This window comes from Adiantum capillus-veneris, chromosome 28 (genome assembly GCF_014529385.1).
Source record: "Adiantum capillus-veneris isolate H3 chromosome 28, ASM1452938v2, whole genome shotgun sequence".
Taxonomy (NCBI): domain Eukaryota; kingdom Viridiplantae; phylum Streptophyta; class Polypodiopsida; order Polypodiales; family Pteridaceae; genus Adiantum; species Adiantum capillus-veneris.
In genome coordinates, this window is record NC_140958.1 from 38078265 (window position 1) to 38093727 (window position 15463).

The 15463-nt window shown below is 39.4% G+C and overlaps 1 protein-coding gene across 2 annotated transcripts in view; it reads right to left on the bottom strand.

The window, feature by feature from the left end:
- Nucleotides 1-11165: 11165 nt before the first annotated feature.
- Nucleotides 11166-15463, bottom strand: part of LOC147420307 (FAD/NAD(P)-binding oxidoreductase family protein) — a 99356-nt gene continuing 95058 nt past the window's right edge. For both annotated transcript variants that reach the window (XM_086504461.1, XM_086504462.1), the window contains 4 exons: nt 13727-13918; nt 12742-12900; nt 12425-12661; nt 11166-11861 (listed from right to left, as the gene is read on the bottom strand). In XM_086504461.1, the coding sequence (XP_086360587.1) occupies nt 11547-11861; nt 12425-12661; nt 12742-12900; nt 13727-13918 (903 nt within the window). In that variant the 3' untranslated portion in view covers nt 11166-11546. The remainder of the gene's footprint in view (nt 11862-12424; nt 12662-12741; nt 12901-13726; nt 13919-15463) is intronic.

Sequence of the window (15463 nt, forward strand, 5' to 3'; positions counted from 1 at the left end):
TGCATTTGAGGTAAATTTTCAAGAGTTTGCAAAAGCTCAGATGATTTACTTTTTCTTGAGATTTTAGGCCAAATTAATTTTTGACTTGACTCAGAGGCATAAAACAGGTCATAAAAAGACTGTCTAGTGAAAAAATTGCAAAAAGTGTTCATTTTAAGCCAAAAGTAAATAATTGCAATTATTTACTTTCAACTCAAAATTGAACAAGGCTAATACCAGAGACTCCATGCATGATTGCAAACATCTTTTGTAAAAGCTCATACAATTTGGATCACAAAATAGACCAAAAACTTGACAAAAATTGAAATCTGTACTAATTGTTGAGAAATTGTGTCTGACTTGATGAATCTTGTTCAAATTCTATGAAATACAAAATGGATCAAGGGTAATACCAAAGACTCTATGCATGATTACAAACGTCTTTTGTGAAGGCTCATAGAATTTGGATCACAAAACAAACCAAAAACTTGACAAAAACTGAAATCTGTATTGATTGTCAAGAAATTGTGTCTGACTTGATGAAGCTTGGGTCAAATTCTGTGAAACTTGACTCAAAGGCTTAAAACATGTCACAAAAGGACTGACCAGTGAAAAATTGCAAAAAGTGCTCATTTTAGGCCAAAAGTAAATAATCGTAATTATTTACTTTCATCTCAAAATGGATCAAAATTGATACCAAAGACTCTATGCAGATTACAAACATCTTTTGTGAAGGCTCATAGAATTTTTGGATCACAAAACAGACCAAAAACTTGATAAGAACTGAAATTTGTACTGATTGTCGAGAAATTGAGTTTGACTTGATAAATTTTGTTCAAATTTGGTGAAACTTGACTCAGAGGCTTAGTTTGAAGTGTTGAACATGTATGAATGCTCAGTTGATTAAAAATATGTAAAAATTTATCAAAAGTAAATAATCGGGATTATTTACTTTTATCCTATTTTTTAACTTTTTTGGCCAACCAAGCATACCACCAGTTCTACCATGTTTTATTGAGCACATATATTAAATTTGGCAGATTTGGATCTATAAAGTGAAAATTGTGGCCAGATTTGTAAAGTCAGCCTGCAGACACAAAACTCTTGACCAAATTGAGTAGACATTATCCGAACTTGGTGAAACTTGGCTAGGGAGCTTACGTTGCCTAACCAGTTTGTATCAACATTTTGGCAAAAAGTTGCAAAAAATGCTAGAAGTAAATAATCGCGATTATTTACATATGCTTCAGGCTTGAAATTGATCTCTTCAATTCGCCTATCACTTGTACACATCTATTACATGCCACATGTCAAGTATGAGCCAAAATGATCAAGAAAAAACTTTGAATTTGTAGAAAAACGCACCAAAGTCTTTTCAATCCAATTTTTTAGTCAACTGTCACATTTTTTTATCCAAACCACCCCATATCTCACACACAGAATCTACATCATGCCTAGAACCAAGTTGTAACAAAAAATGTACAATTTGATGAAAAAGTTAATAATCACGATTATTTACTTTTTTGCCAAAATGGATGCAATTTGCAACTTTGACCTCATGGGACCAAAGAACGTGATGTCCCAAGTCCACTAATCAAGTTTGAGCAAGTTTGGATCTCAAAAACTCAAAATCTCTTTCTATCTACTGTTTCAGAGTCTGAAAGCCTAAATCTGACACCATTTCCACCCATTACACTCAAATGAGCCCACACTTCACTCAGGGTACCAAAATCCCATATGTTTCAAGCCTATGATGTCAAAAATGCAAAAAGTTGAAAAAAATCCCCAGCTGTAAATAATCATGATTATTTACTTTTGTTATAATTTTTGCATAAATTGTACGATTTTGATTTCTAAATGTTTTTATGCATCTATGCATGCTCCAAAATTGATTTGAAGCAAAATAGACATCATTTGTCAGCAATTCAAAATCAGGGCATTTCGAAGTGAAATTTGCAGAATTTTCTAGCTTTGACAATGTATTCACTTAACAGGAGCAATGCAAGCGATCGACAAGGTAAAGAAAAGGGTGTCCTAGAAAGAAAAGCTGTAAGAGTTTCCACCATACCAATTAGATCCAAGCTCAGTGAAGACAGCAAAGGCAACTTACTTATCTAAAGAATAGCTTGAAGAAAACAACACAACGGTTTTCACTAGAAAATTCAAGAGCGAAGAAGGACACCAGGTAGGATTGCAAATGCTACCGAAGGAGGTTTATGATGTAGCGGAAAAGCCAAACACCAAGGAAGCCAACAAAAGGCTAGGACTAGGAGATTTCTACGACCAGGAACCATGTGGAGTGGATCTCCAGAAAGCATACGAATTACTATCCACGATCAAAGAAGATAGGTCGGCCCAAATCACAGATCAACAAGGGAAAAAGGTTGAAGTGTAATCATTAAAGAAATAGTGGCCGAGCACTAAAGCTGCCAACAGAAGGTATGACTATAAGAGATAGAAAGACAACAGATACCTTTTCAAAAGATACTGTTGCTGCCACAATTTTTGATCTCATCCAAAGGCAAGTAGAGGAACCAGCTTGCTTCTACCATCAACATTTCCACTTCCTCTCAAAGAGACTGCCACGATACACAACTCCAAACCATGTGGTTGCGACTAATTTCATTCAAGTATTGAAGTCGACAACCAGGCATGCAATAGATCATATGCAGTATGTGCTTACAACACTGAAGGGCACAAAGAAAGAGGGAAAGATCACATATTTGGGCGCTCCAAAAGTGCTAACAAGAATAGCATATCATGCTATTGGAATGGCCGACAATTTGCTACCAGCCCCAGATCAGAACACCTAGATGTGTCAGCTCAACCTTCTTCAAGGACCACTCGATCAACAAAGAGAGTGTACAAGTCAAATGAGGAATCTGCAGAAAGTTCCCATGAAGCCCATAGCAGCAAAAGCTCTGACAACGAAGAAAGAAGGGCAAGGATTGAAGCAATGAAAAAGAAAGCAGTAGTAGCTCACCAGGAGGAACCGCGGTAAAAGAAGGCTAGATTTGAAAGAGAAAAGCAGACATACAAAAGGAGACGCCAAGCTACAGGTGAAGACCCCAAAAGATGGAGTCCAAGAGATATAAAGGGACCAAGAACCAAGAACCATGCAAGGAAAGGACCAGAGGATCCCAAAGATTTCCTTGAGCGGATGTATGCGGAAGCTGAAGCTTTAAAGCCGAAGGAAACTTAAGAAAAGCAACGAAAGAAGCGGTTGAGTAACAGAGACAAGTGGAAGCTGCTAAACAAAGTGAGTCACATCATAACACAAGGATATGTCTCCACGACCCTCGTCACCAACCACGGAACAAGAAGATCAACCCATGCCACGTCCAAGGTCTTCACCAACAGATAAATCCAATGAAGACGACGTAGCAAAAGAAAAAGAGCCTGAACAACAGGAAGAAGCAAGTTTTGAACAACCCAAGAAAGCTGAAACAGCTAAAGCAGGACCTTCATCTACAATAGCCCAAGCAGAAGCAGTTGAGGCGTCCACAAAGCCTCAAGGAGAAGAAGTAGAACCACCTCCACGGCCACAAGCAGAAGCAGTTGCACCAACAAAAGCGCCACAAACTGAAACGGCCTAAACTTCCAAACAACCCTAGGTCAAGCCTGAAGATTGGGAGAATTCATCATGCAAGTGAATGAATATGCAAAGCAAATGCAGTTGATGACAAATAAGATGCGAACAGCACCACTTAGCCGCAGTGCTAAGGCTAAAGAGCTAGAACTAGTTATTGATGCTCTACAAGGAGAGCTAGATGATAGAATGAACGTCATTGCAGATCTTCAAAGGCATATTATAAAATTGAAAAATGAAGCAGCCATACACCAGGTTGGAAAGGAGAAACAGCAGAAAGAGATGGAAGAGCTAGGAGAGCTCCTGACAAAGTTATCCGATGCATGCAAAGAATTTATGTCACTATAATTTTATGAAGAACATGCCCCATATAGCCCTCTTTAGGTTGTGCTTTTTGTAGCATGTGTTAGTGATAATTTGTTTTTCTTCTTTTGAGGTAATTTTCACATCAATAATGCATTCACTCGCAATGGTTGATAGCAACACTAATGTTTTCAAGATCTTTGCTTCTGAGAAAAAATTGGATGGGGATAACTGCCCAATGTGGGCTTACATGATGGTGCATGTTCTTGTGTCAACGGGCTTCTTGAATTTTGTGCAAGGCATTGATGCAGAAAAATATAAAAAAATCACTTTAAAATTATTCATATAAGTTTTTTAGTAAAAATTTAGAGCTTTGGATAAAAAGTTTTTTTAGGCTTTGGAGTTTTGAGTTTAGTCTTTATCTGCTCTATGTGAAGTATATCTTACACTGTGAGGTACATTAAGGAAGGTAGTTAATGATTACTTGCCTTGTGTAGAGGAAACTCACACTTGGAAGTAACGTAAGATAGTTAAAGTTAGCAGTTATTTGCTTTGTGTTGAACTATGTTCACACTTAGAAGTAACTTTAGTTAGATAGTTAAAGTTAAGAGTTACTTGTTGTGTGTTGAACTATGTTCACACTTGGAAGTAACTTAGGTTATATTTATCTAATGATTGTTTTTCATGTGTAGAGTAATACTCACACTACAGACAATTTAGGTAGATTGAATAATAATCTCTCTCTTTGTGTAGAGGTATTCTCACACCTAGCCATAGAAAAGTTATGTGAATAAGCCAGCAAAGTTAGCCACACGTGCCACAGCTTCGGGCGCTTTCAAACACACGAAGCAATTACAAATGAGCTCAACTCTGATGATGAAATGGAATGGAACCCGAAAGATATTGATCGGGAATGTTCAAATGTCGAAGAAATTGATGACATGGTACCTGTGTTTGAGGGGACGGATGATGAGCTATAAAGTTTGTACTATATTCTCAATTAATTTTGCAATGCAAAAGTTATGTGGAGTTTAGCTTCACGATCTCTCTCTCTCTCTCTCTCTCTCTCTCTCTCTCTCTCTCTCTCTCTCTCTCTCTCATTCTGCTCTCTATCATTGTCAAAAAGAGGGAGGAAGTGAAAACATAACTTACACAATTGCAACAACATCCGACATGTCCATTTGTTCCAACGAATAGAGATTTACATACAAAAAGAGGTTTTAGTTACAAATCTTGAGATTTAAGATACAAAAAGAGATTAGTATTGTTTGGGAGATTTAATTTAAATCATGGGTTGCTTCTCCAAAAAGATTAGATACACAAAATTTTGAATTGCCAAATGAATCACTTGGACCCGCGTTACCTATCTCTTCTTCATTAACATGCCCATACCTTGCCTCGTACCATGCCAACTTTCTTTCTAGCTCTGATATACGAGCATGCAACATGACTGGGGTCTCTTCTTGACTTGCCAAATCCACGCCTTGGGTTGCAAGCTGCTCAATCATTGCGGTTTCTTCGGGCAAATATGTGTAACTTCTATGTAGACTGAGAAGGCGATGGGCATGAGAGAGGGAGATCTCTCCATGGATTTGGTTAAGCGAGAGAATTGAGAGAGCCTTGGTGATTGCTCTCTGCAGGGAATTGAAAGAGAGAGGGGGAGAATAGAGTAGCCTATTCCCTTTTCATTTGAGAAAGAGAGAATATCCTTTGCCCCTCAGATGGACATGAAAGAGGGATATATAGAGAGAAGTCTTTTGGTCCATATTAGAGAGAGAGAGGAGATTTTATAGTGTGTGTGAGAGAGAGAGAGAGAGGGAGAGAGAGAGAGTGAATTTTTTGGGCTACCAAGCAAGAAACATCACTCTTCCCTATAGGATGCAAGACAAATTGAAGCGCTACCATATAGGGTGTAAGCCAAAGTCGCTATCATTCAAAGTATGGAGCCTACAAAGCTGCCTCGACAAAAGGTTTTGAAGACGAAAGATAAGTTTTGTTAAAATGCTGATAAAACAATATTTTCAGTATTCAAGTTGCACGATAATTCACACCATGTCTCGTGCTCGTCTCGTCTTTCTCTCTCTCTTTTGAAATAAAGACAACATTAAATTGCTCTCTCTCTCTCTCTCTCTCTCTTGTTCTCTCGTTAAATGAAAAGTGATAAGTCTTTGTGGATAATCATTGATATGATCTGACACTAAGACTCCATAGCACATTCCTTAGCAACAGATTTTAGTAGCACATCTCCATCCATAGTTCCTTGTTGGTGGGCTTGGGGTGGGGGGTTTGAGTATTATCCTTGCTCGATTTTTCCTGTCTGGATCTGCTCCATGGCCCAAGCCTAGAAAAATATCCATCACCTTGTTTAACTAAATAAGTGTTAGCTTTCTCATACCAAGCACGAGGATACTGCTTCAACCCATACAAAGCTAAATCATCTAATTGCATTTTGAATGTGGAAATCCACTCTTTCAAACATTTATCAATGCATTTTCTCTTTTTCTTTGGGCTAGATGGATCTTATGCAAAGAGATTGATCTAGCTAGCATTCCCAAAATGCATTAAGAAGCCATTGAAACAATTTATTTGATTGAAGAATATTTCCTTCTAGTCATATGACAACACAAATGTATGTGTTAGTACATTTGGTGGCTGAGGTTGCATTGGTAGGCACGCTTCATACACAATGGATGTTCTTTTTAGAGTGATTCATGAAGATGTGAAGGCATGACAAAGGGATGGCTTATACAAGAGTCATGTGTGTGGATGTCAAAGTAATTTGGATTTTCTAGTGCTTTTGAATAACAAAGATGATGAGAGATTTTAAAATTTATGTTGACAGTTTTTTGGAAGTTGAAAGAGAATTTTATGCATGAAAGACAATTCTTGCATTATTGGCTCTATTAGATCACTACTATTGTAGGCGTTGTAATACCTTTGTAAAGTGGGTGTCAATGCTACCAACTCTCCATGTAAACTTTTTCCTTTGGAAAACATTGGTAGTACCAACTCTCATTTTGATGCAAATTTATGACGATGCCATCGACTATGTAATAATTTTCTCATTGGAAAGTGCCAATAGAACCCATAGTAAATGTGATGCATAGGCCACTAGTACCACTGGATGTGTGCAACATGACCCCATGATGTATGCCAATAATATTGATTGTGTGTATTTACTTGGTATATGAAAATACTATTGACGTCCACATGCATGACAAAAATAGGAAAGGTAGGACTCCAAAAGTGATGTCTAACCCCTCCAATTTGTCTAGTAAAACATTTACTTCAAAATTCATACCATTCAATAATTTTTAAATTGAGACAATCAAAGACACAAAAAGTGTTTCTTCTTTGATTCATTATACAAAAGAGGAGATTATATCGCTTTGATATTTGATTACAAAATGAGAATAGAGGGCAACTGGAAAGAGGATAAATAAAGTTTGAAGAGATTAGAGAGTATAAGTAAGTATTGGAAATTGCCAACGAACCGTTAGGGAATATGACGTAACTAAGTAGATAATTGAGTAGATTACTTAATGGAGAGAGATAATTTTCACACACGAGATTATATAGTAGAGAGAGAGAGAGAGAGAGAGAGAGAGAGAGAGTACACACGATATACATGGTTCACCCAATGTGTGCTACATCCACGGGAAAGCAGCCACTTAATTGCTTTAGTACTTCAAATAAGAAGTAGGTTATAAAGGGATTATAGCCTTAATAGAGCTCCCGCCTTGCTTCACTCTCACCACCTCACACCCACCTTGTTGCATCAACTTCACACTGTGAAATGTGTGTAGAAATGGCCTCCTTTTATAGGCCAAAAGGGTTGCCCTCTCTCATGAGAGGCAGCCATGTGTAACCGCCCTTGTGTAGATAAGTCCAAATCGCACTCTCCAATCCGCCCATGTGTGGCGGTCCTTGAGAAGACAAATCCGCTTTTGAATTTGGCCACCGACCATTGACTTCCGACCACCGGTTGACTACCGGCCACCAGCCAACCGACCGGTCGTTTTTCGACCACTTTCCGACCGCCGTCCGATCATATTATTCTGACAAAAAGGAATATTCCAACGATGGCTGTGAAAATTTTGGTTTTCGGCGATTGATTTTGGTTTCTGGCGAGTGATTTTTCTTCACGCACAATGGCTTCTCCTCATAATGGGGGCCTTATAAATGTGCATTTGTACCCAAAAAATTACAAGGGTTAAATCAAGCTCCATACTTAACACGAACCTGCATTATTCATGCAACATTTTGACAAGCATCTTTGTGTGGAAGAGGGAGAGGACGTTGGGCCATCTCTTTTGGCAATTTGGTGCCTTTTAAGCACCATTTACAAAATCTACAAGTAGCAATGTCCGCCCAATGATCCATTTGAAATTGCCAATTTGCAAGCAATACAGAATTGAAAAGAAAATTAGAAGGTGCTAGTTTGGTTATATGGGAAACACCTCCTTGCTATATGTTAGCTCTGCCCTATGGAAACCCCTCCATATCTACTCTAGCTATGACATCAATAATTAGGTAATGGAACCACTGCATTTGTCATCATTGCTTAAGCAATACGTCTACCTTCTACTTGTATATCAAGATTCCAACTTGGTAAAGAGATGTTAGCAGTTTTTATGTGCACAGTGTGGCCGGCATTCGCCTCTCTCTCTCTCTATATAGAGAGAGAGAGAGAGAGGCGACCGCCGGCCACACTGTGCACATAAAAACTGCTCCGGTGACACAGATTGAGCATCCGTATATATATATATATATATATATATATATATTTCAACTTGGTAATGAGATGTTAGCAGTTTTTATGTGCACAGTGTGGCCGGCGGTCGCCTCTCTCTCTCTCTCTCTCTCTCTCTCTCTCTCTATATATATATACGGATGCTCAATCTGTGTCACCGGATCAGCAAGGCACACATGCCGGATCAAGGTTCTTTAGTCACGTGTTTGTTTTGAGGTAGGGGGGGGGTTGTCCCCCCCCCCCACCACCTTTATAATTGTATAGATGCTCCCAATGAGGCCCTAAAGTCAAGAAAAGGAGTGTCAAAATTGGTGATGTAGATAGGTAAGAGTCTTGGAGTTGTAGATGATACTAGGATCTTGGTCGTAGCATAAGATTCATATTAATCTTATCGTCACTCAACCAAAATAAAGACTAGGGAGCTACCTTTTTTGTGTTGCATGCATTGATGGCGAATGGAGATATGTTGTAGTAAGTCGATTGTTCAATAAAGGTGAAATTAAAGAAACATCTCGAAAAGTCAAGCAATGAAATGTCTTAAAGATGGATTTGGAATGGTTGTTTGTAGGATAAAATGAGTGAGCATCAATGGCAGAGGCTACTAATCAACAAGGTATACGTCCAAGGTGGAAGCTAAATAAAAAGTTCAAGATGCACATATTTATCGTGTATGGTATTGCTTGCAATAGGGACATATCCTCTTACACATTATTACAACTAGTACTGCCAGCGGGCTTCACCTGCCTCCCTCTCTCTCTCTCTCTCTCTCTCTCTCTCTCTCTCAGCGCGCTGGACTGCAGGGTGTATTGGTTTGAAGAATGCCGAATGAAGCTCGTGCTGATGTGTGGCAGCCTGACAGGGAGGGGGGGGCCAAAATCCCTCCCCCCATTAAAATTGTATAGATGCTCCCAAAAATCTTTGCACACGCCCACATGGGTTCCTATAATATGCTCAAAAATTTGAACAAATGCTAGGTCTCTAGAGTTGGCTTTTTTTCCATAGTCAGGTTCTTTTCCTACCGAAATTTTTAGTGTAACATTGGTCTTCTAACACATTATTGGCACTCTTTGTTGATCCTCTTGTTAGAGTTGCTCACAGTCCTTGACCTTCTGCATTGAAGCATGCTTTGTCTTTACTTGTGTTTTCAGTGTGCTTGGCTTCCATCTTGTGCTTTGCCTCGAACTCTATGGAAGGATGGTGCAATCTTCTAGCCTTTTTGTTAGGATCAACACAACTACTATGGCTTCCGCTACCCGTACTCTTTCTTATGCATGTAGTTACTACTGTAAGCTTTCTAGTTATTTTAGTGTGATTTCATTATCATCAATGTAGTATTGCAATGGTGAATCTGTCTTAGAATTTTCGGGTTACGATCTACCAAGCTTTCTTTTTTTTTCCATTGTTCCGATAACGTGCGCGATTAATTCTATAGCTTTGTTATTATGTGCATCTCACACAATGGACTCTCCCTTAACCAAGTGTTTTGAGCCCTGGAACACCAACATATATAATGGTCATACCCCAAGTTAAGAAATTGTTGCTAGTGAGTGGCAATTACTCTGACAATTTGCTTCTTGAGGTCTTACCATAAGTGGATCTTTTGAGTAATGTCTTACTCCATAAAACCAGAAAGGGCCCTCTCAAATCTCGCAATGGGACTAAGCACTGGCCTATGCAAATTCCACCCTACTTGGTTGCAATCATTCACTGTTTTATACAATACAAACCATTCGCTTATTTTGAAACAAACAAGGAGGCCCCAACACATAAGGCACCAATCATGCCATTGTCTACTTCTCATGGCCAATTTGATAAGAAAAGTGCAAGCTATGGACTCATGATAGTCACATAGATGTAGTCTTTGAGGTGATGTATACAGTCTTTGAGGTTCATTGTACATTCTTTGCTGCACAATTGTGAGTATGACCCCACATAAAAAAAAAAGTGAAAGCACTGGACTCATAGTAGTCATCTACAAAACTCACGGTAGTTATATACAACACAATATTACCATCAGCTCCATCATGCAGAGTACCAACAAAGTACTACAACATCCCCACAAATGTCGTCAGTGCCCAATAGCGGGTGTAGAACTAGGTAGCACACAACCGAATTAATTTCCACCCAAGAATTAGCATAACTACAACATCCCCACAAATATCGCCAGTGCCCAATAGTGGGTGTAGAACTAGGTAGCACACAACCGAATTAATTTCCACATAAGAATTAGCATAAGCCTTGCCTTTCACAAAACAGCCTATACAAAGGAAGATGGTTCACTAAGACTGCAACCCATGTAGCTCAAGCATAACAGACCACACACCCAAGAGCTTTACACAAGAGAGAGACGCTACAAAGAGAGCTAACATCTGAAGAAGCCACACAAAAGCCTCAACAAGAAAGAGCTCAAAAGAAGAAAGGAGAAAAAAAGGAGCAAACAGCTCTCGAACAACAAAGAGAGCGAGTTGAGATAATCAAAGACAATCGCAAGAGAAACAAATAGAGATGACGATATAGAGTTGGAGGTGCCACTTCCGTGGATTCTCTCAAAAGATGGAATGCATTTTTCATGAAAACCGGCACAATCATACCAGAACTCCATATGCAAAAGAAGAAAGTTCTCGTAGGCCACATCCTCAGATTTCCGTGTCTCGTACTCACAAGGTTGTCACTAAAGGCGTGATGGCATTGTACATATATACATTCATCAGAAGTCCTTTGAGTTCAGATTAGAATTGAACTTGCTAAATGATCCACTTTTCTTGCATTCATAGAAGTTATGACTTCTTTAAAAGATGGACATGTTCTGTGAGACAGAAAGCATACAAGATACACATGGGCATTCTATGACTGGTTGAATGCTTCTGCATTCAGCTCAAAGAAATTGTGTCCTCGGATCTCGCCAAAATTGCCAAAGACATGTTAAAGACCCATGGCCTCAAGTAGTTTTACATGATCTCCTACTGACACTAAAGAATTAGCTGTAATCAATCCACTTGCTGCCACTGCCGGGACACCTATACCTGGAAATGTCGAATCCCCGCAGCAGAAAAGTTGGGGTATAGGAGTTGCCGAACCAGGGAACGTGGCTTTTCCAGCTTGAATTGCTGGCCCATAAGTACCTCGATTCCTTCGAAGAAATCTCTCATGAGTTAAAGGAGTACCTACAAGCTTCACTTCACATTTGTCCCGGGAAAATGTTGGTCCAAGAGCACGCTCGACAGCTTTCCACAGAACCTGTCTCCCAATTAGAGTAAAAGATCAAGCTCATATAGCACAGCAGGATTCTTCAGTACACCATAGAGTTTGTCATAAAAGAAGGGAAAATTGCCAAAAAGCCCCTCAAATTTGTGAAAATTCCCAGAATAGCCCTCATATTCCACAACTTTTGCCAAAAATGACCTTCGATTTTGAAAGTACCCCTCATCAATATCACAGACATTCCTAAAACCAAACTTTTTTGCAACGCTCTGAAGGAAAGAGTGGTTCTCCCTCATAGAAGATGATAGAATTACATTTTTGGTGGTATTGTGGGATCTTGGGTTAGAAAAGTTCATTATTTGGAGATGCAAATGCCACTATTTATGAGCTCATTGGTGAAATTTTTTGTCTAAGATAGATTGATACTCTGTTATCAAGAAGAATAAGCTATGTGAAAATATGAACAATCCATCCAAAATTGATTCAAGGTTATTTTGGTAATTTTTACAAATAGAGGGGTATTTTGGGAATTTACACATTTCAGGGGCATTTTGGTCATTTTCCCTAAAAAAATTTAGAAACAAAACAGGGCTCCATACCTCTGATCGCTCGCTTTTGAGGCGTTTGTATTCCTGACTACGCCGGTTGAGGCCAGCCCAAAGCTCATATGGTTCTGTTCCAGGAGTGTAAGCATGAAGTACATGTTTACCATTTGGAGCTAGGTTGTGATCCAAAACACTGGGGATAGATATTAGAACCACATTTTGAGGGGCATCCACTCCAATTGACCAATCATTGACAACTATGTGATGTATTCCGAGGTCCGAGGGCAAGTCCTGAATTGCTGTCGACAGATCAATCACAATTGCAAGAACAACACATGTCCTTGCTCACAAGTTATCAAACTGATTATTACCTTAGCATCAAGGCCAAGGTGAAGATGCATAAAAGATTCACACTGTGGGGTGTTTTCAGCTCTCTCCTGGTAATCCATAGGAAGAGCGCCTTTTGGAAGCAAGCGCAGGGTGTCCCAAGTTGAAGCATTACTAATAACTGCCTTCCGTGCCTTAACATACTGTTATAAAAACAAAGCTTCAGGCATTCTGAGCGAAGAAACCTGCTCATGCTGGCGAAAATAAAGAGATGCAACTATATAGGACTACAACAGACACCTGCCTGAGTGCAATACAACCTGTGACATAGTTAAACAAAGGGAAAATTACCAAAATACCCCTGAAAATTGAGGAAATTCCCAAAATACCCCTCAATTTTCAAATATTCCCAAAATACCCCTCATATCTTGCCAAAAACTCCCAAAATACCCCTTGGGAAAATTACCAAAATACCCTGAAAATTGAGGAAATTCCCAAAACACCCCTTGATTTTCATATCTTCCCAAAATACCCCTCATATTTTGCCAAAAACTCCCAAAATAACCTCACAGTTTTCCCAAATTCCCAAAATACCCCTTGTTAATCCTGCAAACATCTCCGAAAACATTTTTGTCCCAACTCTTCATAGGAAGATTGGGTCTCTCTCTAGAGATGATAGAAGCCAGATTTCAGATTGTACTGCAGGCTCTCCAGATAAAATGGTTCATTATTTGTAGATACAAATGCATGCTCATTGACGAGATTTTTTTCTAAGACACTTACTGTCCAGAAGAATAAACTATGTAACAATGTAGCAATCCATTCAAAATTGATTCAAGGGTATTTTGAGAATTCCACAAATTTCAGGGGTATTTTGGTAATTTCTCCTTAAACAAATCTGAGACTCAGAATGAAGCAAGGGCCCATAATCCCCAACCTCTGTGTAGTACTGTTGAAATAACGGCACTGACAATGATAAAGTTGCAAAATTGCCATTTTTGCAAAAGCTTTATAAACACAATTACTTACCGTGCCATCTCTAAGCATAACTCCTGTTGCACGGCCACGTTGCAGAACTATTTCTTCTACATGGGACCTCAGAGCCAACCGTCCTCCGTGCTTCTCAAGACCCCGTACAAGAGCATTAACTATAGCACCCACGCCACCCATTGGATACTCTAAAACACTTCCAGGCTTGTACCACTCAGCAAACATGTACACCTGAGATTAATTCACCGAGTAACTCATGAAGTTCTTAAATTTTGAAAGCATCATAGAATCATGTGCTTATTATAGTGGCCGAGAGACATAATGACATGATTGAAAACACATATACTGACATTAAAGGGCATGAAGACAGTACTGACGAATTGTCGTAATCTTTTGCAAAACTCCTGTAGTGCACATGCAAGATGCAGCAGAACAGTAGACTCAACTTGAAAATACATTGTGGACAAGACACAGAGTCACAAGTTCCACTCTCAAGCATTGGCCCCTCAACTAGGTGCCCCGAGCAGTATTTCTTTATTTTGTTGATGAATGACTACATTTTCAGCTTTCTTATTGGCCATGATGCAATAATCATACAATTTGCATACAAGATCGGTTATGGGTTGTATCTGTACATTCTGCTCACCTAAATCTTATGCTTTTTGGGAGTGTAGAATTCTTGGAAGGATGCTTGAGGCATAATCGTGCTGAAACGCACATCATACTTCTCCCAAAACCATCACACGATTTATGGGCCTCTGAAACATGTTCCTTAACACCCCCTTTTCCTCTTTCCTTTGAAAATTTGACGTGTTGGCACATCAGAGACTACTATCTGTAATCGAAATTGTAACGCTTTTGATGCATTGCAACTGCAACCTGTAGTCAACATTTTTTATTGAAGCTTTGTGATATCTCTGTGCTTCTGTGTCTCATGAGTCATAACATTTTGTACTAGATGGTCTTGGCACTCCTGTTATTGCTAACAATTGAAAGCTTGTCGGCCGCAAGTTGCCTTGAAAATAAATGTCATACACGACTCAGTTGTTTTCGCTTTACTTTAAAGTAGGAAGACAGCGTGGGTGATTAATTGACATCAGCAAGCATTATTTCACATCTGCTGCTCTACCTGCCTCAATCTCCGGGAGTTGGGAAGAGACTCTGGGCCGGCATATGGGGTTATAGGTATCTCTGAGATATTTTATCATGGAGATTTTGAACTTGATTTTGCATTCAGTTTCTTGCATAAGATTAAATTAACCATAAATGACACAAGTTTTATGGCTTTTTACATTTAAACACCCTGTTTTACTTTACTGAAACAGCAATCTACCTTGAGCTGTACCACTTTCATCCTCTTGCCTAGCTCAAAGTGGAATGTCCTCTTCCTTGCAACAGATGTAAAATATTTTGCTCCTGCTAGTTTTTTAAATTTTTTTCGACGCACCAGAGGGCCCACAGGGGGAGGGGCTTATCCCTTCCAAATATTAGCCATGAAACATGGTCGGGCAAGGGCCGTGTATCATCGGGCAAGAGCCACACACAGGCATCACCATGGCCACCTAATTGATGCACCACGTGCAGGGAACAACGGAGAGAACTTGTAGCAACCAGCTGGGAACCTCCTCCTCAGGTGACCCACCCCAGGAGGAGGATGGGCAACGTGAACACCAGGTGAGCACAATTTTGCTCCTGCTAGTATTTAATCATGGCATTGATTTGAAAGTCAATCCAGGGTTCCTAGGCCAGGGCACAACCACATTTTAAGAACCTTTA